This window comes from Megachile rotundata, chromosome 6 (genome assembly GCF_050947335.1).
Source record: "Megachile rotundata isolate GNS110a chromosome 6, iyMegRotu1, whole genome shotgun sequence".
In the NCBI taxonomy this organism is placed as follows: Eukaryota; Metazoa; Arthropoda; class Insecta; order Hymenoptera; family Megachilidae; genus Megachile; species Megachile rotundata.
The window spans coordinates 13,114,037-13,140,558 of NC_134988.1; the positions used below are offsets into that span (position 1 = coordinate 13,114,037).

At 34.9% G+C, this 26,522-nt stretch overlaps 1 protein-coding gene across 2 annotated transcripts in view; it reads right to left on the bottom strand.

The window, feature by feature from the left end:
• The window catches only part of if (integrin subunit alpha inflated), a 107,154-nt gene that overhangs the window by 69,088 nt on the left and 11,544 nt on the right, over positions 1-26,522 (bottom strand). For both annotated transcript variants that reach the window (XM_012287838.2, XM_003704383.3), the window contains exon 2: positions 3,752-3,873. In XM_012287838.2, the coding sequence (XP_012143228.2) occupies positions 3,752-3,873 (122 nt within the window). The remainder of the gene's footprint in view (positions 1-3,751; positions 3,874-26,522) is intronic.

The window sequence follows — 26,522 nt, forward strand, 5'->3', positions numbered from 1 at the left end:
AACAGCTCTCGGTCGAGTACTCGAGTGACTGACCTCTAAAACGCGAGATTCGCTTCCTCGTACGCACATGGAATCGATCTATCGATCTGAGGGCATCTACGTGACCTTGTGATGGAGATCTAATTTGTGGGAAAATATCAAGGGGTACTGATTTTATTGACGATGATCTTGACGTATGTTGTCGAGGAACTTTTTTATGTAATTTAATAGCAAATACTTCTTAACCTTTTTGAAGGTACTTGTGAATAAATTTTTTGGGGTATTATTTGGGGTACTTGTGAATTTCTGTACCTTGAATATTTTTGAAGAGATAATTCTGAATGTAGTCTTTTTAATTAGTGATCTCTCGGGATTTCATAACATATATGGCGAAATCAAGGTTATGTGACTGTACAGTGATATATGATTCCTCTGATTTTATCTGGGAATGACTGACCATATTGCAAGTTTAAGGTAGAAGGTGAAGTTTAATTTATCTCTGTACCTAGAGTGGAAATTTGTGAAATTTGGGGACCTGGAGAATGTCCTGGGAATTTGGGATTTTTGGGATTTGAGGAATGTGGGAATTGGAGAATGTGGGAATTGAGGAATGTGGGAATTGCGGATGTAGGAATTTGGGAGTATGTGAATTGGAGAATGTGGGAATTGGAGAATGTGGGAATAGGAGAATGTGGGAATTGATGAATGTGGGAATTGGGAAATGTGGCAATTGGGGAATGTGGGAACTGGGGAATACGGGAATTGGAGAATGTGGGAATTGGGGAATATGGGAATTGGGGAATGTGGGAATTGGTGAATGTGGGAATTGGGAAATGTGGGAATTGGGGAATGTAGGAATTCGGGAATGTGGGAATTGGGAAATGTGGAAATTGGTAATATGTGAATTTGGGAATTTGAAAAATTGGGAATTTAGGAAATTGAAAATTTGGAAATTTATTGTTTAATAGTACTCTACGCAGCGTGAGAACTAAAATTAATTAAAAAATAGTTGCAACTGTCATCACAACACCAAAAGTAGAAGAGACTCTGAACGATACTCTCGTAGATTACTTCTTCCCCTCACAGTGAACGCAGTGTCTGCATAAGTATTCTCGCTTGATAGAGAGACGTTTTCACAGACTACATACACAAGATCATGTCCCATGTTACGTCCAATTAGTCGGTCCTCTTCCTTAGTCAATGCTGCCCGCCCGGACACTTCGCTTTGATCGATAATTAGCGTGATAGTATGCTCGATCTTGCCTCGATCTTGTCCAATTAGAGTCGTACTCGATAGTCTTGGCCATCTATTACGTCTGCTGCTCGAGCACGCGTTGACAGTATACTATTTTCCATCGAATTTCTTATTCCTTTTAGGTGCAAAATTACTGCAATTATTTTATTTCATTCATTTGAGCAATTTAACGGTGACTTACAGTAAATTAAGTGCTGTCGTTCTTTTTTTACATAGTTGCTCTTTAATCTTGTCTGGGTTTGGTTTATGGGGGCATTTAAGTGGTTTATGGAAGGATTTTTGAATTTCTCTTTATTTCTCAGTTTCCCAATTTTCCAAATTACTAAATTCATATATTACCAATTTCTATATTCCCAATTCCCACATTCCCCAATTCCCACATTTTCCAATTCCAACATTCCCCAATTCCCACGTCCCCCAAATCCCACATTCCCCAATTCCCACATTCCCCAATTCCCACATTCCCCAATTCCCACATTCCCCAATTCCCACATTCCCCAATTTCCACATTCCCCAATTCCCACATTCCCCAAATCCCACATTCCCCAATTCCCACATTCCCCAATTCCAACCTTCCCCAATTCCCACATTCCCCAATTCCCACATTTCCCAATTCCAACCTTCCCCAATTCCTACATCTCTCCTCCAATAACAAGCAATAACCAATACTTGAAAATGAAAACCTCCTCATCAAAATCAGCACATTATCTTGCACCTCCGGTTCTTGGTCCAGTGATTTTCTGCCGATTACTTTGGAGCAGCGAATTACTCTCGCATCGGCAAATTACGGGTCCGGAATCGTGTTCGATCGTCGAGATACGATCGTTACGAGGTGTGTAAGCGCGTCTAATTCGTGCCGGCATCATTCCACTAATTTGCATCGGGACATTAGTGTCGGTTCTCCGCTGAAACGGAAGATCGTATCGTATGGCGAGATTATTAATTCGAATGGCTGTCTGCTTAGAAATTTATACTCTCGTGGCTTCGTTATGCTCCACTGTTCTTTGGCTTTATTGCCGGAATGCATGGAATTGAGTCGTTATCATTTTGTTACGTTGTAATGTGCTTTTTCTTGGTGCTATGATGGTGGACACATCTTTCAACATTCAACTTTCAGATTTTTTGCAAATTTGTATTTGTATTTTGTATTCTATACTGAGTACAGTATTTTGTCCATGGTGTATTGTCTGTTGTATATTGTCCATTGCATATTGTCTGTAATATGTTGTCTGTAGCAGGTTGTTTATATTATATTGCTTGTAGTATATTGTCTACAATATAATGTCTACAATATATTGCCTGTACTATAATGTTTCTAGTGTGATGTCTATAATATATTGTTCCTAGAATATTCTCCATAATATATTGTTTTTAGTACGTTGCCTATAAAATATTGTTTCTAGTATATTGTGCATAGTACATGATTTCTAGTATGTTGTCTACAAAATATTGTTTGTAGTGTATTGTCTGCAAGATATTGTTCTTATTATATTGTCCATAATATATTGTTTTTAGTACGTTGCCTATAAAATATTGTTTCTAGTATATTGTGCATAGTACATGATTTCTAGTATGTTGTCTACGAAATATTGTTTGTAGTGTATTGTCTGCAAGATATTGTTCTTATTATATTGTCTACAATATATTGTTTTTAGTATATTGTCTATAAGATATTGCTTCTAGTGTATTGTTTTAATATATTGTCTACGTATATTGTTTATGGAAAAATCCAAAAATGTACAGAGATGATAGGTGACGATAGAAGGGTCAACGACAGGGTGTATGGAAAACCTGCCCAGAATAGAACGTTGTACAACGTGTTTCACGGTTCCTGAGATTACGAAGCTCCTCGAGGGCTATGACAGCGGGTGGAAAGGCAGAATGTGGGTCAACAACTGCGAACAGCCAGTGGAATACGAGATACAAGCTCTCGTTAGCAACACTATGTGTACCGTGCTGCCTTTCAAGCCCACGGCAAGTGCGAGAGCGCAAGTGGAAAAAGAATGAACCGGAAAACTGATATCGGATTGAGTCTGAAGAAACCCGAAGAGTTAATCCTTGCACGATTTCCGGTGTACGGTGTCTTTTTTGTGGCGGGTGATTCGGTGCGTTTGGATCGGTGTTCAAGAAATTATTCATCACTTCTTCATTAAATTTCACCATCGTTAAATTTAGAAGGCAAAGTGATTGGAGACGTTGGACTTAACATATTTTGTACTTAAATTAATTAAAAGGAAATTTCAAGTTAATAGTGTGTTAAAATATAACCTCAAATATTACTTAACTTCATACTTTGCATCGATTACTTAATGAAAATGATAAGAAATGTGTTTTCTAATAAGCATGGTTAATGAGTGAGAATCTTTAATCGTGTCATATTAGGTATAGGATAGTATGTACATTAATATTAACGAATAAATAAATTTTAATAAAGTAACAAATTTCATTTGACTGTTCACTAAACTGACAGTCAGTGTATTAATTAAAAATACCATGATTGTATTACAAGAAGATTACCTTTGCTATCGAAATTTATTATCTGGCAACGATCGTCTGCAGCGATGTCGCATTTGTAAACTGCACCCCCTCTGTAAACTCCAGCCTGTGAAGTTTCGGCTTCCGGTGCCCCCACGATCGCCCTGTCAACAAAAAACATTAAAATTTGCATAAAATAATGAAAGCATCTATGAATTAATAATAGGTATATAGTAATTAATGCTAATGAGTAACAGGTAACGTGTAACAGGAAACTCCGATCGAAGTGCATTAATCAGTTCATCGGTGTTAGCAGGTCATCGGTCGATATTCATTATCGCATCTTTAAGGAAAAACGATGATGCGAACGTATTTCCGAGATTGAGGTCAGTGGTCACGAGCTATTTTGAACAGTGGCGCAAGAGTAACTGATCCGACCAACCGACTAGTTATTAAACCAGGTAACACACTTGCTACCGCAATTTTTATCGGTTTGGAATACAACGTTGTGGAATACAATACTTGGAGTACAGAGGATTACATGTATCAGGTGCTATGCACACTTCTTTTTAATTTTAATTCTTAACACAGAACAAGACTTTATCTGGAGACTTTATCTAAAATATCTAATATTATAAAATTATTTTATACAACTCTTTTCATATATTTTATATTAAATATTTTTTGATGACATTTTTTAAATTGAATATTTTTATGAAAGATATAGAAACAATATAAAAATGTTAAATACATAAAAAATCGTGTTAAAGAAATTATACTTCATTTATTCTATTTAGTCAGACAGTTAAATTTAATTAATTTAAATGAAATTAATTTCTCTACTCAGTTTTTGCAATTTTATTATTTTGCAATTTATTATAATTTAATTTTATTACACTTTTTAATTCATCATGATATTTAATTTACTGTAACTTACTGTACTAAAAGTCTCATTAACAAAATCTAATTTTCGACGAATAGAAATAAAGAAAAATCAGCACGTTTCATGAAAACGTTCCAGGTGCAAGTAGGCGTGTGCGAGCAATATAAAGATCGTTAGTCATGGTAATAGATCGTATAATTATCTTAAAAGGGTGTGCCTAACCGGGGGTTGTGCCTTGAAATCACCCTGACCTATAGCGTGATTAATATTGACTGTATGCAGATTAAGTATACGCCCTCGGACGTGATACATCGATCACGATCTCAATCCCTTACAAACAATTAACATTGCTTGACACATAGTTGCTATGAAAATAAACTGGTCGGAGTCTTACACAATATTTTAGTCAGCGACCTTGCTATTATATTCCGGTCTACCTTGAATTCTTTTGGTATTCAGATTTTCTTCAACGTCTGACGATAAAAATTTTGTGGTTATACTTTAGACTTTATGGTTGTATTTTAGGTTTTTTATAAACTCTGTTAATTATGAATCGTTAAAAAAATTATTACTGATCATTTTTAGAATTCATTCCAAATATGTAATATGTGAAGTTCAGTTCTTGTAATTTGGAGATTTATTGCAATTATAAAATTCATTATTAATTGCTTACACTTGCAGTTATGTTGTCACAGTTACTGGGATTAGAAGATTAAATCAGATTAATTACAGGAAATGCAACTTCCAGTAAACTGTGTTCAGATTAGATTAGATAAGTAATTTTTCAGTTAAAACTCTGCATTACTATAATAAATGAAAATAGTATATTAACAGTATTTGCAAAGCAACGATTATTTAAAATTATGGTTAAAAATTATTGTAGTAATAATTTAAATCTGTCTCTTGTTGTTTTAAGTATCTCTGGTAATCATCATGGACAGTCATGTTGAGACTGAGTCAACATCTGTTCGTAATATTAAACTTTCAAAACTAAAGACGTGGGCACTGGTAACCCCTGCAGTAAAAGTTGTACATATTATGGGAAACGGAACCCAGTGACCGCGAACCATGCACACGTGTATGTTCAGCGATGTCTGAAGGTCTACTTCCTGTCAAACTGCTTTGAATGCAACGGAAACTGAGGTTTATGAACGAATAAACGTTCATAAATTGCATTGCAGACATTTCTTAACATTTTTGTGTCATTTTAGGTGTTGGGTTCAATCATTAAGTTGTATAACAATTTATATATTCTAGGTATTAGATTAAATCATTAAGTTGTGTTAGAATTTATGTATCATTTTAGGTATTAAGTTAAATCATTAAGTTGTATAATAATTTATATATCGACAGTCACAACATTAAGTTGTACAACAATTTATATATCATTTTAGGTATTAGATCATTAAATTGTATAAAAATTTATATATCATTTTAGGTATTAGGTTAAATCATTAAGTTGTATAACAATTTATATATCGAAAGTCACAACATCAAGTTGTATAACAATTTATATATCATTTTAGGTATTAAGTCATTAAGTTGTATAAAAATTTATATATCATTTTAAGTATTAAGTTAAATCATTAAGTTGTATAATAATTTATATATTGTTAGTCACAACATCAAGTTGTACAACAATTTATATATCATTTTATGTATTAGGTTAGGTCATTAAGTCGTATAAAAATCTGCAGCCATATTAAAGAATTTAATAAATTGCATACAAAAATAAATGAAAGTAATTTTGTAACAAGTGATTCACGTGGGTCGAAATTAATCCGAAAGCTCTATTTTTCGTTCTCGTTTTTTTGGAATCGTGAGGACAACAATCGCCGATATGTGACGCATACGCCAGAACGGGAATGCAGGGGCGAACCGGTCCCACAAACACTAGCACCTTTTTCTCATTTCACACTATCATACTTTTCCTTCATTTAATTTTTCGAAATAGGCTATTCGTTCTCTACTGTGTTATTCGTTTTATAGCTTCTTCGCTGTAGATGTGGAATAGGTACAGATAGGAGATTGAATAGTAAAATCAGACACCCAGATGTTAATCTACACAAATACTCATATCTTCAAAATTAATTGCAAGTGAAGACTATCTATAAAGACTATCTTTCCATAATAGTCACAACACTAAATTTTCCCATACCAATAAACAGCATATCTTCGTTCATTCCCTTTCTCCTCCACCGCCATAAACTATGCACACTATTCGGTGACAGACCGACTCTTAAATAGATGTGAATAGCAGTGACAGTAGGCGGCAAAGATGGTTCGTCGCAAGAGACAGGTTGCGCGAGGACAAGCAACCTGACATCGAGGGAAAGTTGAAACCTTGTTGATTTATACAATGCCGGTCCAGTTTGGAGAACAATTTAGATTCCTTTTTTATTTGATCGCTACATGAGACTGCGTGTACCAATGACTATAAAAATGACAAGTTTCAGAATCGTGTAACCATTGATAGAAGTTCCACATTCAATCCTTTTTTCTATGGATAATATTGTGAAGGTAGAAACAATTGTGGAGAAATTTTTGAAGAAAATAAAATGAGTCACTGAACTTTTGATAACCATTAATTTGTTTTAATTTGCGTATCTCGTTAATGAGTCCTCCGTTTCCACGAACCATCGATATTCTTATCGAGTCTCTTAAAATAATATTGCAGATTACACGTTAATGTTTCATGTGGCTTTACGTCACTGACTTGTTGCGTGACACGGAAGACGTCAATAAAAATTACATTAATTAGTTGAGTGGATAACATATCGTTCGGTATGTAATTTTTATTATGTACTCGTGGACAGAAATATTTAAATTTGCTTCATGACGTTCAAATTTTTATGATATGTGTGTATCATGACACGGAAGTTGCTCATAAAAATGAGATTAATTAGTTAACTGAATAACACAACATTCTGTATATAATTTTTATTTTATACCCATGATAAAAAATATTTAAACTTGCTCCTTAATATTAAGATTTTTAATAAATGTTGTGTAGCATGATGCAGAGGGTCACTTCTAAAAATTGCATTAATTAGTTAATTGAATAACACATCATTCTATATATAATTTTTATTTTATACTCACGATGGAAAATATTTAAACTTGCTCCTTAATATTAAGATTTTTAATAAATGTTGTGTAGCATGATGCAAAAGGTCACTTATAAAAATTGCATTAATTAGTTAATTGAATAACACAACATTCTATATATAATTTTTATTTTATATTCACAATGGAAAATATTTAAACTTGTTCCTTAATATTTAAATTTCTAGTCTTGCTACTTTCAATCAGCTGATTAATTATTATAAGAATGATGCATTTTAACATACATACATATTTAACATACACAGTGATAATTCACCAATGTGGATCATAATTCATAAAAATTGCTGTAACATCAAAGGACTTTATGTTTAAATAAAATTTTTAAAAAATTTTGAAGTTTACTATAGTTTGATTTAGCCTAACATTTCGTTCTGAATAAACCTCATCGGAAACGGAAATCCATTTTTCCTTGTTTGCACATGGCTTACAATAGTTAGTCAGTTACGTTCGAGTGCTTTAGATTTATAGGATGTTGCATCCTTGGAACGTGCTAATGAAGGCTTGCAGCTGCACCTTCCACGTGCAGGTGCAGAGATTTAGCGTGTTCTAAATTAGCTCGTGCAACGATCTGCGACTACGTTACATGCAAAATTTGTATTCCTGTAATAGTAAAAATCTACATCTACATTTCGAGTTAAATTTATATCTTCAGTTATAGCAACTCCATAATTGAAAATAGTTTACATTACTGTGAACAAGATGGAAACTTTCTGAAACTTTATAAAGATTGAAACTTTCTAAAATTTATAAAGAAATTTTATATCAATAATTATTATACTCTTCCCGTTTCCACTATAAATTATTATATCATCAAAAAACGTTCAGTAAATATAAATTTATATATTTAACTTTGAAATCCTTTGGTGCTCAAGAAGACACTATGTAACTCCATTAAGAAGAAGGCACGTAGAATCATTTCCTTGATAGTTTACTGAAATAACAGCGTCCGTCGTTTCACACTTAACCATCATAAACTCGCAAACGACTCAATAACACCATAACGCCATAATTCGATCGGAATTTCAATTACGGTTCACAAAAAAGCAACAAAACCGTGCACGTATATCCTCGATAGAAGCGAGTGCTTGAATAAATCAACAGTGAACGTGTAGGCTATGAAAACACCGCATTAGATTACCTGCAGCAATCAGTGTCTGTGAATGCATCAATGGATCGATAAATAAATTCATCACGAGCCTTCGTCGAGATCATGAAGAAAAACATTCAACAAATTACAACCGACTATCCTTTTATGTCGTTCGCATTTATTATGGCATCAAATGTGCTGGTCTTTGTAGTTAGAAGATTCTAATAGGAATTTCAAAAATTAGTTTGCAGGATGTTGCTATAAATTGTAATTTTAATTAAATATAGGTTGCTATTTAATATTATAGTTTGTCTCATTTTTTATTTTAAAGAATATTCAAAGTTTGAGGATGTAGAGAATTTAGAGAATGTTTAATGGTTTTGGGAATAGTTGGAGCATGTAGTGATGGGACTCTGGCGGTCCGTGCACGAACTAATCAAGATGGCGGACGCAAGCTTTTGGTGTCCTAAATGTTATTCTACTTGTAATTAAAGTTTTATAGATGGAAGTAAAGGTTATGTAAAATTTTTGCTCTTTACAATCCATTGTAAGTTTTCTATATTAAAGTTTAAATTTGTTTTAAATCAAAGTCTTTTTAATACCAAAATTCTGAAGTCCTAAATTTACAAAGATCTGTAGACAGGAAATCTCAAACTTCTATAAACTCAATCTTCAAAAATTCTACAAACCTCAATTCAGAATTTAGCAAAAATAAAATGGTAAGATTTTTAAATTTTGCAAAACCAGTCCCAAAGTCTCAAGCTTCAAAAAAATTCAAAAATCACCCCACAAAAATATCCTGGAATAAAAAAAAGATATTCTATGCGTTAAACACGCAATAGCATCTTAAGAAAATCCTCCGAGAACCCATTCGCTGTTCAATCACCGTCATCGAAAGCACAAGTCTCCGAATAAATCACTTTTTTTCACGCGGAGCACGCAATCAGCATGGACGAACGCATCAATGGGCCAATAAATAAATCCACGGTGGTATCGTTCGACGAAGAAACATCGTCGGATTATGCGACAGCCTCTGGCCTTTTGCGCGAACGGACAGGCGGAGAGTTTCGCGTATCGCGCGGTGAAAATCGCGCGCAATGAATTAGAGAGCGGCCGATTCAAGCTTCTCTCGGCTTATAGCCAGACGAATATCGGCGTCCCTTTATTCTCGGCACGCGAGGACGTCGTATTGACTTATATCGCGACGCCGGACAGACGCGCATTTGTAAGCCCGTATTTGGCAAAATCGGACGGCTCCATTCGCGGTGAGAATGTTCGGCGAAACACCGGGGCTCTGCGGGATTCTTTCTGCTTTTGAAATTCGACGAATTTGTACTTGCGTGGGAAGGGCACTTTTATAGAGTCTTTTATAGAAAGATTAAAAGTAGTATATTTCTATAAAATTATAAATATTGTGCTTTTATTTTGGACAGTCAGTTTAATGTCTTGGCTGCAGCCTCATGTGTGATCATATGTGTATGTGCATCTATCCTTCGTATTATGAATTTGAGTCCATCACCTATGCGAATCTTTCAGCTATTTTCTTAAAAATACAACTAACTACTAATACTTGGTACTGTAAATAAAAATGAAACTACCTAAGAAAATTATCATTTACATATATTAAATTGACCTCCACATATGTGTACATCATAAACCCACTTTATTCAATCTTCTTTTAAATATGCACCATTATAATCAAAACTGAACAACTCTACCACCATCTGACTATATCTAGAACATACAAATTTGAGAAAAATTATACAAAGTGGTCTAACAACTAGTACAACCAAGAACAGAGTGACTGCAGATAAGATACGTCAAAAATGCACAACAAAATTTTGTCATACAATTTCTCGTTCTCGAAGAAATCAAAGTAAAAAATTTACCCAAAATTGTTTAGATAAAAGATAAAGTCATGAAGCATCATGAAAAATATCTAATGTATTTTTTTAATAGAGAACGAAATAAATGCACAGAGTGGAATGTGTTATTAGTAAATTGTTTAGAAGAGTTTAATAAGTTATGGAGCTAGTATTGGCCTCCTTAAAGCGATTGCAAGATTCATCATAAAAAGTATCATGAGATTTACCGACTTACGTGACGTGTCGGTTTATACGTAACACTTTCCACGGACGCATAGAAGCTACTTCCCTTTGTAGGGACTTAAAGTGTTACGTGATTTCCGGCTTGAAATACTGAGGCTGCATTACAATCATTCTTTATGCACGTACACGAGTTTCTGCTCGAGTGTGATGGTTGTGTGGCGGAAGTTGGCGAATCTAACCTTACTTTCGTTGCAACATAACGTGTGATAAGATTGAAAGAAAGCGTGATTCAGTGTGCTTGCTTGATTCTTTTCTATTACTGTGTACACGTGTTGCGTTTATATTTGTTCTTTTGAGATTGTAACTAGTTGGTTATGATGATAATTTTGTTGTTTGAGAAAGAGCAAATATAAAGTATAATTTATAGAAATATTAGTGTGTAAATCATTTAGAAATGTGAATGTATATAAACTTGTTTGTTGAAGTGTCCTTTCTGATAAAAAATTTGCAGAGGTTTTAAATTTTAGAAATTAAAAATTGTTTAATTTTATTGTAATTATGAACTCATCAAGTTTATTGTAATTATGAAGTAATAATATTACTTTGAAGTATTATAGTGTTGTTATAGGATTATTTAGTAAAGAAATATTATGGTAGACAATTTCTAAAATTGCAGTAATACAACATGATCTACATTTAAATTATAAAATTAATATAACACAGCAATGACTGTTTGCTACATTTCTATCTTACACAGTAACAAAATTAAACTGTAACTAAAATGTACACAGTATTATTGCAGTAATAAAGTGCTACAGTAATTACAATTATAACAAACCAGTATTATCTACATTTACAATAAAACATCACTATAATACAAAAAATGTTATCATCAAAAAGTATCATAAAACTGCATCATCGACCAAAAATCTAAACCCGAGGCACTAAACCCACATCTTTATATTCCTGCCCAAGAAAAAAAATCCCAATAGATTATCAAGCAAAATAAATGTTCGTGGTTCCAGCGAAATATACGTCTTCAGCTCCGAGAAATCAATCGACAAATCTGAGAACATGCTAACGAAGAATATGAAAGGGGCAAAGCGATGGAATACGAAATCGTTCAGGACGGTTTCTAATTCCCGATGCATCGATATTTATCAATGGAAAGATCAAACACAGTTGGGTGCCATCCGTCCGACAGATTTTTGGAGTGAAATTCTCGATTAAGGTACAGAGTTCAGCGAACCTGGGGTTCCTCTCGTGGAACGCGCGTATGGTAATCAGCTCGTGCGTGCTAGGAAATTTAAAAGCAGGTAGAGCACATCTTCCGCACGATATGCACGCGCAACACGGATGCACTATCACCGGATACAATGAAATTCCTTTAGAATGCACCGGATCATACGATCAGTGACATTCTACGTTAGCTTACAATTAGTATCGATTAGGTTAACTCATTTAGAGGTAATTAAGTTTGCAAGAGAATAGTGCTTCTGTAACTAGAACCACTGGAATCACTAATCAATTAAAATAACTGGTTTCGAGATTCACATTTTGTATTACAGAATTTGGATGCACTTTTGTTGAAATTTCATATTTTAACAAGATGTACATATTTACATTACAGTTTTCATATTATATGAAAGGTTAATTAGTTTCCTATTAAAGGAAAAGTTATTGGATAATTATCCAATAATTATCGTTATTGAAATGAAAAAATATTTGGCTAATGTTTTATGAGTGTATATTCAATTGAAATTGTCGCACGTAGGAATTTAAAAATATAAACAATTTTATTCCACATTTATTGAAATGAATGTGGAAACGAGATAAATCTCGTTTCTACTTATCCTCGATGGAGGAAAAAATTGTCATCGTGGACACGTACTTTCTAAATCAACAGGTTAAGGACATTGCACATAGAAGACGTGATATGACAAATGCCAAAAGATTCGGAATTATTCACAGAAGTGACTTGGTGTATTGAGGAATTGATGATTTGATAAATTGATGAATTGTAGAATTGAAGAATGGTGGAATTGAGGAATGGTGGAATTGAGGAATGGTGGAATTGAAGAATGGTGGAATTGAGGAATGGTGGAATTGAGGAATGGTGGAATTGAGGAATGGTGGAATTGGGGAATGGTGAAATTAAGGAACTGTGGGATTGAGGAATTGTGGAATTGAAGAATTGTGGAATTGAGGAATAGTGGAATTGAGGAATGGTGGAATTGAGGAATGGTGGAATTGAGGAATGGTGGAATTGAGGAATTGTGGAATTGAAGAATGGTGGAATTGAAGAATGGTGGAATTGAAGAATGGTGGAATTGAAGAATGGTGGAATTGAAGAATGGTGGAATTGAAGAATGGTGGAATTGAAGAGTGGTGGAATTGAAGAATGGTGGAATTGAAGAATGGTGGAATTGAAGAATGGTGGAATTGAAGAGTGGTGGAATTGAAGAATGGTGGAACTGAAGAATGGTGGAACTGATGAATTGAGGAATTGAAGAATTGAAGAATTGAAGAATTGAAAAATGGAAAAATTGAAAAATTGAAAAATTGAAAAATTGAAAAATTGAAAAATTGAAAAATTGAAAAATTGAAAAATTGAAAAATTGAAAAATTGAAAAATTGAAAAATTGAAAAATTGAAAAATTGAAAAATTGAAAAATTGAAAAATTGAAAAATTGAAAAATTGAAAAATTGAAAAATTGAAAAATTGAAAAATTAAAGAATTGTAAATCTGAAAGTTGACAAATTAGAACTGCCAAAGTGAAAATAAGAAAACTTGAGAATCTAAAAATGTACAAAATTGAAAACCTAGTAACCTAACTATTAATGCAAGTATCTTTAGTTACATTCCCACCAAAACGAATCTAAACCCCGAGAAAAATGTCGAAAGAAAAAAATTTCACGAATGTATCGTCCACATATCGAAGTGCTAAGATTATTCGAATGTTCCGTTGTGCAACAAGAATTTAAGGGACACGCAATGCGTGTGTCGACGCACGATCAGTCGATGACGCAAGGCGAACGAAGGCGTATCGACATCGAGGCTCTGCTACTTTATAAGGAGCACCTCCTCACAAATACCATTTGCTTTTCGCTCTATAGCTATGCTTCCAAGCGAAATGGAAGTATACACACGGTGCGTGACAGGTAAACTTAGGCACAATTGTCCTGTTCAACGTGTCGATCCATGGAATTTCAATGACACAGGGGTGGTGTCCCCCGACTGTCTACTTAACTAGTTTGCGGTTCTGTACTTGACTTATGAATAGACTCCGGATGCTCGCGCATTTATGATATATCGTAGTCTCCGGGGTATACATAAATCGCGTAATCTACAGACTGTGGATCTCTTGGATTACCGTGATTTATGCACCTATACTTTGCTGATCTCGATGTATCATATCTAAGGTCTACTTGAGGAGGCATATCAGGCGTAGTTAACTCTTGTGAATGTATGAGCTATGCATGGCTATAAATATTTGTGAAGTACTTTGACTATGCGCGTTGTGATCAATACTTTAAATGTTACTTAATTGAATGATCAAAAAAAGATGTACTTAATTTATGCATTGAATATATGATTCGAGGTATGAAGTTTCTTAGGAAGTTTCTTAAGTTTATTGGTTAAAAACAAGACTGTTTATATTAAGTACTTCTGAAGTACTCATATGTGTCCATGTATTATATTATGTACTTACCAAACATTTAAATGTATTAGTCAAAGAGTTAGTCTAAGTACTTCCACAACTGTGAACATCATTTTTAATAAAAAATTTAAGTATAATGTTATTGGATAATTGAAAGAAGTTGTTCACTTGTGAACTGTTTAAGTATATGAGTCAGGGTAGTTTCCTTGTGGACCTAAACTTATGAGTCAAGCTATTAAGTACTTATGAAGAAGTCAAACACTGTGAGTCAAATTTCTGAGTATTTATAATGTTCTTCAGTACTTTAATTATTATGATGATCAATTACAATAATTTCAGATAGCAAATGATCGAATAATTAATAATGGAAGGAAGAGGAGGTACGTAGCTTACGTAGTGAAGTATTTAACTTCCTCAGTAAAATATTTACCTCAAACTACCTAAGTATATAAATTTAACTTATTAAGTTCTTGTGAAGCACCTAAGTGAACAACTCAAGCTTCTAAATTCATATGTAACTTCCAAATTCTTATCTGTCTAAATATACGAAATAAATGTATAAATAAAAGATCCAAATTCCTACAAAGTACCTATATAAATAATAACCATAAAAATGAAAATATTAAACTCGTATAAAACACCTATAAGTACTCCCATCATCGCATATGACTTAAAACATCAAATGAACGAAAAAGAAAAAAGAAAAAGTATCAGTATCAAACTGACATAACGCAAAGTGATAAGCCGAAAGTATAACACATCAAAAAAGGTAATTACAAGATCGAATAATGTCACGCATCAAGATTTACGTATCACGGAGATTTAAACAAGCCACAAATTAATCGAAGAGTCGAGGAAGGATATATTGTAAAGTAAAGCCCGACAGGTGACTGATTGTGAATTCATGCGTTGAGAACGTGTAAGTAATATTGAAATTATCGGAACGCATCGCCACGCGCGGATTGTATTCTAATTAACAGCCGACAAAGGCAAGATTTCCGGGTGCACCGTAATTTTTCGACGGTATCGACAGGAAATATCTTTGGGCAGTCGGCATTTTAATATTCTACTTGGGATTTGGGATAAAAAAAGAATTTTTAACGTTACCAGTTCTGTACTTTGAGTCAAATATGTTGTGGTGTTAAAATTACTGTTTCGTTAATTTGACTGACATTTGATATTTCTTGTGATTTCTAAATCGAGACATTATTTGTATCGAGACATTATTTGCATCCAGACATTATTTGTATCGAGACATTATTTGTATCGAGACATTATTTGTATCGAAACATTATTTGTATCGAGACATTATTTGTATCGAGATATTATTTATATCGAGACATTATTTGTATTTAGACATTATTTGTATCGGGACATTATTTGTATCGAAACATTATTTGTATCGAAACATTATTTGTATCCAGAATAATGTTTCCAATAATGACTCGATATTGCAAAGGGTTAATTACTAAAAATATTTTCCTGAAGGAAAGAGAAAGCTTGCGAAGGAACTCTTGCAAGAGAAAACAGCGATCGTTTAGAACAGTTTATGATTATTGGACTTCAGGCAGGAATCCTGAGAAGGTAATTGTTTGAGTTTTATTCAGCGATGCGGATTAAGGAAGTTGAACGGCGGTTTTAATTCGGAACTCTTTGATTTAATTAATTTTATTGTTCAGGAGAAACGAGGTAATGCTTCGGTTTATTACAGAGTGTAATGGTACGTACATTTTTGGGGGGAAACTTGATGATTACAGAGAAATGTGAGGATATCGAAATTTGGGGAGGTGGTAATTTGGAGAAGTGGTAATTTGGACAAGTGGACAATTTGGGGAGGTAGAAATATGGGGAGTTGGAAATTTGGGGAGTAGAAATTTGAAGATTTGAGAATTTGGGGATTTAGAAATTTGGGGAGTAAAGAATTTGGGTGATTGGAAATTGGGATGCTTGGAATTCAGGAGCTTGGGAATTGGAAAATTTGGGAATTGGGATGCTTGGAATTTGGCAGCTTGGGAGTTGGGGTGCTTGGGAATTGGGATCCTTAGAAATTGGGGTGTTTGGCTTTTTGGAGCTTGGAATTGGGATGCTTAGAATTTGATAGCTTGAGAATTCGGGTGATTGGGAATTGGGGTACTTGAAATTGGGGTACTTGAAATTGGGATGCTTGGAATTGGGGTGCTTGGAATTAGGGATGTGGAAATTTGGGGACGTAGAAATATGGGGACACAGAAATTTGATAATATGAGAATTTGGCAAAATGGTAATTTGAGGAGGTAGAAATTTGAGAATTCTAAAATTTGAAAAGGTGGAAATTTAGGGTGGTAGAAATTTGAAATAGCAGAAATCAGATAAAAATATCCATTACTTATTACCTTCCCCAAAATAAAAATTTCTCCAAGACAAAAATACCTTGTCTAACCTAAAAATTTATTAACCCATATTTTCAAGTCACTAGAATTTACCTCAATAATATAATTACAGACAAAGAGTATATTTACCCCAATTACCCCAAGCTAACCTAACCTATCCACGTGTCCAATCACTATCGATACCTCACTTCAAATGTATCTCACGTACGATTGTTCCACGGTAACAAGACGGTTTCCAGGATCGTATATTCTTCGACTCTATCTCGGTCAGTAGCAATTATAGACTCAATTGAATATTCCACGAGCGTAATTTACATGCGACTTGTAGCGTAAGCACAGCCACGCGAGGCGGACCGTATGAGTGTCTCTTTGAATGAATTCAAGGCCATTCAGCGGCTTCGATTAGCCATCAAGATTAACTGTGTACCGTTCTTGTGTGAATTTACAATTCACTCGTGCCGCTCGCGCGGGCAAAAACATAGGCTCGTAGAAAATTTCCTTTCGTTCGTGTAGTAGTCGAGCGTGCGATTCATCGTAAATAACAATTCATACGATGACATTGGAACTGTGCATTACTGCACGTGGCTGGTAAGTCGGCGTACGAAACAGTGGCGTATGTGTGGCTTCCGGCTGCCAACTTGTTGGACGCGTGTTATTCAAGGTTTCAATGCATAGATTATTCATGTCAATATTAATTGTATAAAATTAATATTATTTATATGAAGTTTGTGTTGTTTCAAGCAACAAGTATGTTATTGAGGTATGTTAATATTTAATGCAATTAAAATTATTTGTATGAAGTTTGTATAGTTTCAGATAACAAAATTGAAGACATTACTGTAAAGAAAATAAGACAAGTTCAATACTTTTACCTTAAATTAGATATATTGTAAATTTCATGCTTTTGAAAAGCCCGCCAAAACTTGTATTCTATTCAGCAATATTTTTACTGCAATCTAATTAAAAATTTGTTAATGTAAACCAAAAATCTGTTAATATAATATAACTTATTAATGAAAAAATTAATATAAGTACTTTCATTAAAATAAAACAAAGTAATTTAACATTCCATGTTAGGTTAGGCCAGCAACATAGTGACTTTAACAAATAATTACACACTTTATATACTTCAATAAAAAAATCACATTGTACAGAAACACAGTTTGAAAACACATTGCACAAAATGTAGAAACAGAAGTAAAAAAAAAAGTATGTAGGCGCCGGACAACTTTCGTTTCCAACCTGAGGCATAAGCGACTTTTCTAGACAACCATGAATGGACAGAAGACGTCCATGTGGGCGCCAGACTCGGCGAAACTTGTGAAACGAATGATCGTCGCGTTGGTCCCAGTTGAAACCACGCAAATTTGTATTATTCCCCTGACATTGTCCTTATCAGACAATCGTATTTACTTGATTACGTCAACCTTGCTGCTAATAAAAGATCTCTGCGTACGCGGCTGAAATTACTTCCAATTTGTTGTAGTGATATTGAAGCTGATTGTGGTAGGTTTTTAACAAAGTCAGAGGTTTGATAGTTGGGGCATTTGTGAATTTTTTGAGCGGAAATTTTAAAGTTTGCAAGGTTAATAATTTTTAAGTTTTAATATTCTCAAGTTTCTAAATTCCTAAATTACCAAATTTCCAAGCTTCCTAAATTCCCAAGCTTCCTAATTCCCAAGCTTCCTAAATTCCCAAGCTTCATAAATTCCCAAGCTCTCAAATTCCTAAAATTGCAAATTTTCACGCTTCCAAATTCCTAAATTACCAAATTCCCCAGCTTCCCAATTTCAAGCATCCCAGTTCCCAAGCTCCCCAATTCTCAAGCTATCACATTCCGAACACCCCAATTCCAAGCACTCCAATTTCCAAGCTTACCAATTCTCAAGCTTCCCAAATTCCAAGCACCCCAATTTCCAAGCACCCCAATTCCCAAGCTCCCAAATTCCAAGCATCCCAATTCCTAAGCTCCCAAATTCGAACCACTCCAATTCCCAAGCCCCCAAATTCCTAAATTTCCAAATTTCCAAGTCCCCTAATTCTTAGTCTCCCAAATTCTCAAGTCCCCAAATTCCTAAAACACCAATTCCCAAATTGTCAAATCCCATTTCCCCCAAAAGTAACTCTTCCAAATCCACCCCGACAAATATAACCTTGCAACCACCATAAACGCTCACATAACATTGAATACATAAACTACCATATTGAATTATCACACAAGGATAAAACAATAGCGATGAAGATACAAGACCCAAGAACAAAGCCCACAAAAAGAGTACAAAGAATAAAATTAACATCGTGTCCCGCAATAAATATATGACTGCAATATACATGAGCGAGCATCAACGTCTCGAGATCAATCACGAAAGTAACTGGGTCTTGACGAGCAGATTAATTGGTCGATTTTAATCACATTAATGAAAGAGCAAATTAATCAGCATCGTTTCATCTGGGGTTACACGGATGCGATGACCCACTTCTATCTATGGTACGAACAATACAACCATAGTTATACATACACGTATGGCATCTTTTATGGTCTTGTTTATCTGCTTTATCAGTCATTCGACCAATTAAACGAATAAACTGTCTCGGTACTTTTGTTATTGATTTCAAAGAAACGATTGCACGTATCCTGTCTAGTGAACATAATTCCTTTCCGCGTTATTAAATGTATTACTGTGAAGGTTCAGGAGAAGTTTGCAATTTATTGTTGAGCAAAATTCGAGGAATTTTATAATTGCATATCAAGGTATGTGCTGTTTATTACTTACTTGACATCATTGTGAAACAAGGTACTATAAGTCCTTGTCAAACATTTCTACATATGTGTTGTGTGTGTGTATGTATTGGGGTGCTTGGAATTTGGGAGCTTGGGAGTTGGGGTGCTTGGGAATTGGAAAATTTGGGAATTGGGGTGCTTGGAATTTGGGAGCTTGGGAGTTGGGGTGCTTGGAATTTGGGAGCTTGGGAGTTGGGGTGCTTGGGAATTGGAAAATTTGGGAATTGGGGTGCTTGGAATTTGGGAGCTTGGGAGTTGGGGTGCTTGGGAGTTGGGGTGCTTGGGAATTGGAAAATTTGGGAATTGGGGTGCTTGGAATTTGGGAGCTTGGGAGTTGGGGTGCTTGGGAGTTGGGGTGCTTGGGAGTTGGGGTGCTTGGGAGTTGGGGTGCTTGGGAGTTGAGGTGCTTGGGAGTTGGGGTTCTTGGGAATTGGGGTGCTTGGAATTTGGGAGCTTGGGAGTTGGGGTGTTTGGGATTTGGAAAATTTGGGAATTGGGGTGCTTGGAATTTGGGAGCTGGGGAGTTGGGGTGCTTGGAAATTGAGGTGTTTGGAATTGGGAATATGGATGAAGCTTGCGCATGGTATGATTGAAGTTTGCATGTAATGAAGACTGCTAAAAGATTGTCTTTTTGAGTGTGATCGAATGTTTTTGGAGCGAAGCGAAGAACTCATTGCTTTGAGAGAAATTGAGAGAGAAAGACATGTGAAATTTGTAATTCGTGAGACTTCTTGCGTGTTGCATTGAATTAATTACATCTAATATTTTGTTAATGAACCTCATAAATCTTTCCAACTATTAAATATTATTCTACACATATGAGTACAAAAGAAAATATCATAAAACCTTGCAATAATACACACGTCTGCACATATTGCATCCTGTACCTCTGGAAATTCCCAAGGGCACCAAATTTTTAAGGTTACGACCCATAAAAGTTTGCCGGAAACGTCGAAAGTCACTCTTTGTTTTCCCTTGAAATTTCCCGTTGCCTGAATTCACCGTACCGGTAGTTCTGTCCACCATATGGCAACAAAATGGCTTACCTACGAGCTTCACTTTGACAAAATTGCATTGTTAGGCTGTCAGACCTCGTGCAACACATGTTTCGTTGGAGTTCGAGTACAGCTGAGTGCCATGAACGGGGATAACACGGTTCAAAAGCCGGGAAAAGCGTTTTATGGTCGTCCATGTTAAGATTTATAGTTCCTCTCGTGAACTCTGTTTCTTATTATTATTGATTAGGCGGTGCTGTTGGGCTAGTTACTGCTTGTTCTGTTGAATTCGCTCTTGTAACCATTACTCTTGCTTGAAAACTACTCTGTGGTTTTAAATAAATTATTTTGTTGGTCGTAAAAAGAGTACTTTTAGAGACTTGTAATAATTTACTGTGTACCAAACTTGTTATAATTTTCTGTGTACCAAACTTGTAATAATTTCGTGTGTACCAAACTTGTAATAATTTTCTGTGTACCAAACTTGTAATAATTTCCTGTGTACCAAACCTGTAATAATTTTCTGTGTACCAAATTTGTAATAATTTCGTGTGTACCAAACTTGTAATAATTTTCTGTGTACCAAACTTGTAATAATTTCCTGTGTACCAAACTTATAATAATTTCTTGTGTACCAAACTTATAATAATTTCGTGTGTACCAAACTTGTAATAGTTTCGTATGTACCAAACTTGTAAAAATTTGGTATGTACCAAACTTGTAATAATTTCCTGTGTACCAAAATAATTATTATAAGAGACAACAATGAGGAAAAATATACATAAATGTTTTAATTAACAGCTTAAGATATGATTATTTTAGTAGCAAGAATAAAAATAATGAAAATGTTTTAAGACTGAAAAAGTTGAATTCCAGTTGAATTACAGAACTCAAAAATTTCTAAACAATTTCTAAATAATTTCTAAATATTTGTGAAATGAATTTGCAAAATAGAATTGCAGCTAAAAATTGAAATACAAACTTTCAACCAAGAAATCAATTTTGTCCAAAAATCCTAGTCAAACAATTTTTATCTAAAAAAAAGCAATAACAAGTTTTCTATTTGTAAAATGAATGTGCAAAATAACAATTGCAGCTAAAAATTGAAATACAAACTTTCAATCAAGAAATCAATTTTGTCCAAAAATCATAGTCGAACAATTTTTATCTAAAAAAAAGCAATAACAAGTTTTCTATTTGTAAAATGAATTTGCAAAATAATAATTGCAGCTAAAAATTGAAATACAAACTTTCAACCATGAAATCAATTTTCTCCAAAAATCCTGGTCAAACAATTTTTATCTAAAAAAAGCAATAACAAGTTTTCAATGTTCCTTCAAATATCCATACACCAAAAATCCCAATATCCCCAAAATACCTAGGTTCTCTATATCCTAATACGAATGTTCTCTCAATATTCCTATGCTCCCTATATTCCCATCCACATCTCCATATCCCTCAAACTCCATCACATCCACAAAATAGCCATTCACCATAGCCTACATCCCTCAAGTCACTCTCAAATTCCCATACCCTTCAAGTTCAATACATTTCCATACATTTCCAACATCCTACGTCTCCACTTATCATAATAATATACCGTCAGCTAATTAAATTGCCGCGCCATCTGAAAGGGCTGCGTACGTTGCAATTATAGTCAGACGGTTCACACGCAGCCACGTGTTCGCGTGTGACCCAAGAGGATGCATCGTCACGATTTTTATATCAATTCGTAGATCAATGACAGGATAGGGACATCGACATGGCTGCTGGTAACACGAAATGACAGAGAGTATCGCGTGTCCGTGTCACGTCCCGCTACCGACTGATTCACGATATGCTCGAGATCACAATTGCGAGTACGTGTGTCGACACGGGAATATCACGGTCGTACGTGTCACGTGCAATAAACACCGTGGACGTATGTAATCGCCGCGTAGGTGTCATCATTTCTATCTTCGAAAGTCACTACGTCTTTTGGTGCTTCAGTATTAACTTGCATGGGAGTCTGCGAATCGCAGGAGATTTTAAGAAACATCTTCAAATTTTAATTTTAAATTTTGTGCACTAAGATGTTAACATAAGATGTTGCAAATCATACACTGATATGTTGAAACTTTACTGAAGTAAATGAAATTAATACTCTAATAATATGTGCTAAAAAATGAGGTTAATAATTCAAAAAGGAATATATACTGTTACTTGAATTTTTTTTAATTTCTGTAATGTATTCTATTGTTGTAACACTTTGCTTAATACATTAAGCTACTGCATAACAAATTTTCTATATATGCAAAGCTATTTTTAAATAATTATGTTCAGTATAATAATGAGGGTAACATAATAGATATAATAAAAAGAAATACTGATTTAGTACAATATTTCATATAGATGTTAAATAATGTAACTTAATAATGAAAGACAAGAATTCAATTATTAAATTTAATTCATGTGTATATAATAATAATGTATATAATTCAATGTAATAGTTACATCATATGTTCAACATAACCTCTACACAACTTCTATAAAGCACATATAAAATCTACACACATGTGCACACATAATGAACATTTTATGCAAATAATAAATGACCGAAATCATACAAATTTTCTATTCCCACAAAATTATCATAGACTCAGTAGATCTGTTCAGCGAACTACCTAATCATTAAAACAGAATTATCCAAAAGAAAGTGCAGTAAAAAAGATCAGTAACACGCCATAATGGCACCCTTTGAGGTACAGCGTCGGCAAACGCGCTTCTAAATTACTTAACGAGCCGTTTCAATTGCACTCTCACGTTGCCAATGCTTAATGACTTTCGCATACGAGTCATTATGTCACTCACGAAGCTAGGAAACAAGCTACACACGTCGCGTAAAAATCACGTAAACATACATCGGCTATCATCTGTTAAGTCACGTTTAACTTAGTACAGTGTCTTGAGAAGTAATTATGGAGCACGAGCAGGCGTCGATTAATTACAGGAATATCTTCTCGAATTAATGGACGAGGTATTTAGTCGAACGGCGCAGAAAATTACAGGAAATGTATCTGGATGTGTATTAAAAGCTAACGAGAGGAAGTTTGCGTTAATATTTATGAACTGAGGGAAGGTTGTGTAAAGTGGGAAAATTGGGATGTGGATGTTGGAGAGGTGGAAGTGTGGGGATTGGGAATTAGAGGAGTGGGGATTTGAGGGGAAGGAATTTGGGGATTTGGGAATTTGGAGATTAGAAGTTTGGAGGATGAGGAGTTTGGACATTTCAAAATTTGGGAAAATTGGGAATTGGGGGGTTGGGAATTTGGGGATTTGAAGATTCGGAGATTAGAAATTTGGAAGATTAGGAATTTGGGGACTTGGGAATTTGGGAGACTAGGAATTTTGGGGACTTGGGAATTGGGGTGCTTGGAATTTGGGAGCTTGAGAATTGGGGTGCTTAGGAATTTGGGAGCTTGAGAATTTGGGGACTTGGGAATTGGGGTGCTTGGAATTTGGGAGCTTGAGAATTAGGGTGCTTGGAAATTGGGATGCTTGAAATTTGGGAGCTTGGGAATTGGGGAAGTGTGAAATTGGAAAAGTAGAAATTGGAAGAATGGAAAATGGAAAAGTGGAAATTGGGGGAGTGAGAAATGGGAAAAGTGGAAATGGGAAAAGTGGAAATGGGAAAAGTGGAAATGGGAAAAGTGGAAATTGGAAAAGTGGAAATGGGAAAAGTCGAAATTGGAAAAGTGGAAATGGGAAAAGTGGAAATTGGAAAAGTGGAAATAGGAAAAGTGAAAATGGAAAAAGTGGAAATTATCGAAATTGCAAATTTGATAATTTTAGAGTAGCCATTTTTTAATTTTATAGACATAACAGTTTGAATCTATAAAATTGCAAATGTGAAAAATTAAAAAACGCAAAAATAAGTAAATCCAAAAATGTACAAATCTGTAAAAATTCACAAATTCAATAATTTATAAATAATCAAATTCGCCAACCTTTTAGTAAATACAAAAATGTGTTAAAAACGAATAAAATTTTATCGATATCCAGAAAGGATGAAACATTCAAGTACTAATCGAGGCATGACGTCTGATTGCTGCTCCTCGATGACTCGTTCTTTTCTCGGATTCGATTACTCTCTCCGAAACCGGCGACTCGAAGCCCGCGCTAAATATAAAAATTATTTCACGAAACGAAGACGGGCCGGAACGATAAAACCTCGATTACAAACGTCGAAACGAACGACAGTCTGCTGATAACACGGTCTTGTTTGCTACCGAAATTAATTATTCAAGAGATATTACGAACGTTTGTTGACGAACGATTCTACGAAGTGAAACTAGTTTCTCTTTGTCTGTTTACTTTCTATGGACTTCTCGCTAAAAAATTCTCCGCAAAACATGTGTTTCTTATCGGACTCTATGTGATAAGACTTTGATACTCTTCGTGAATCGTGGTTTATTTCTCAGCTGGGGAAATTTATGAGTTGATAGTTGAATATTGATAATTTATGGGTCACTCTGCTATTATTTTATGTCTGATGTTTTTGATGTTTTTGGTGTGAAAAGTAGTATTTTTTTGGAGCTGTAATTTTTCTGATTTGACAGATTCTGAATTTTCAAATTTCTAGGTTACCAAATTCCCAAGTTTTCAAATTTCCAAGCACCCTAATTCCCAAGCACTCAAATTCCCAAGCACCCCAATTTCCAAGATCTCAAATTTCTAAATTTTCAAATTCCCAAGCACCCCAATTCCAAGCTCTCAAATTCCCAAGCCTTCAAATTCCCAAGCCCCCAAATTCCCAAGCACTCCAATTCCCAAGTTTTCAAATTCCCAAGCACCCCAATTCCCAAGCACTCCAATTCCCAAGTTTTCAAATTCCCAAGCACCCCAATTCCCAAGCTCTCAAATTCCTAAATTTTCAAATTTCCAAGCTCCCCAATTCCCAAGCTCTCAAATTCCCAAGCCCCCAAATTCCCAAGCCCCCAAATTCCCAATTTCTCCAATTTCCACTTTCCCAAATTCCCAATTTCCCCAATTTCCACTTTCCCAAATTCCCAATTTCCCCAATTTCCACTTTCCCAAATTCCCACTACCCCAAATTCCCACTACCCCAAATTACCACTCCCCAAATTCCTAAATCCCCAAATTCCCAATTCCCCCACTTTCCACTTCCCCAAATTCCTAAATCCCCAAATTCCCAAATTCCATTCCTTACAATACTCCCCAGAAAGATCCACACCGTTCAACCCGAACAAAACGATCAACTTCAACGCGTCCTAGAAACGATCGAAACATCAAAGCAAAAGAAGATTTAAACAGTAGCTATCATCGTGAACACCGTGATCTTTTCAACGAAGCGAACACCACGCTCCTAAGACAGCGCGTTATTCATCGCTTTTTATTCTCTCATCGGTCTTCCCGTGCTCGCCGCCCACCTTTGCGTGCCTGGCACACCTTCCGATCGATTATCGATTCGCGTCGAGACGCCGTTGATACTGATGGATCTTGACGATGCAGATTGCCGATTTCTTTTATTTTCATTCTACTTCGTAAGTGATCCCGCGACGGACATGGCGCGGACGCTTTTAATTACATCGCAAGGTTTTAGAGGGGAAGGGTTCATGGTTCTTCTTCTTTGTTTTAACGATGAAATTAACGAGTTGTGGCTGGTGCAAGAAGAGGAATGGAACGTTTGATCAGATTATATGTTTGGTTGTCAAGGTTTATCGTGTCTGCTAAAGATTATGTACTTTTACTCTCTGACAATGTATCTACTATCAATCTTATACCTCATTTAATGTTTATAAGTCATTGTGAATTTCTTTATGAAATTATTAGTATTTACATGTGGTTGTTTATTCTTTGTT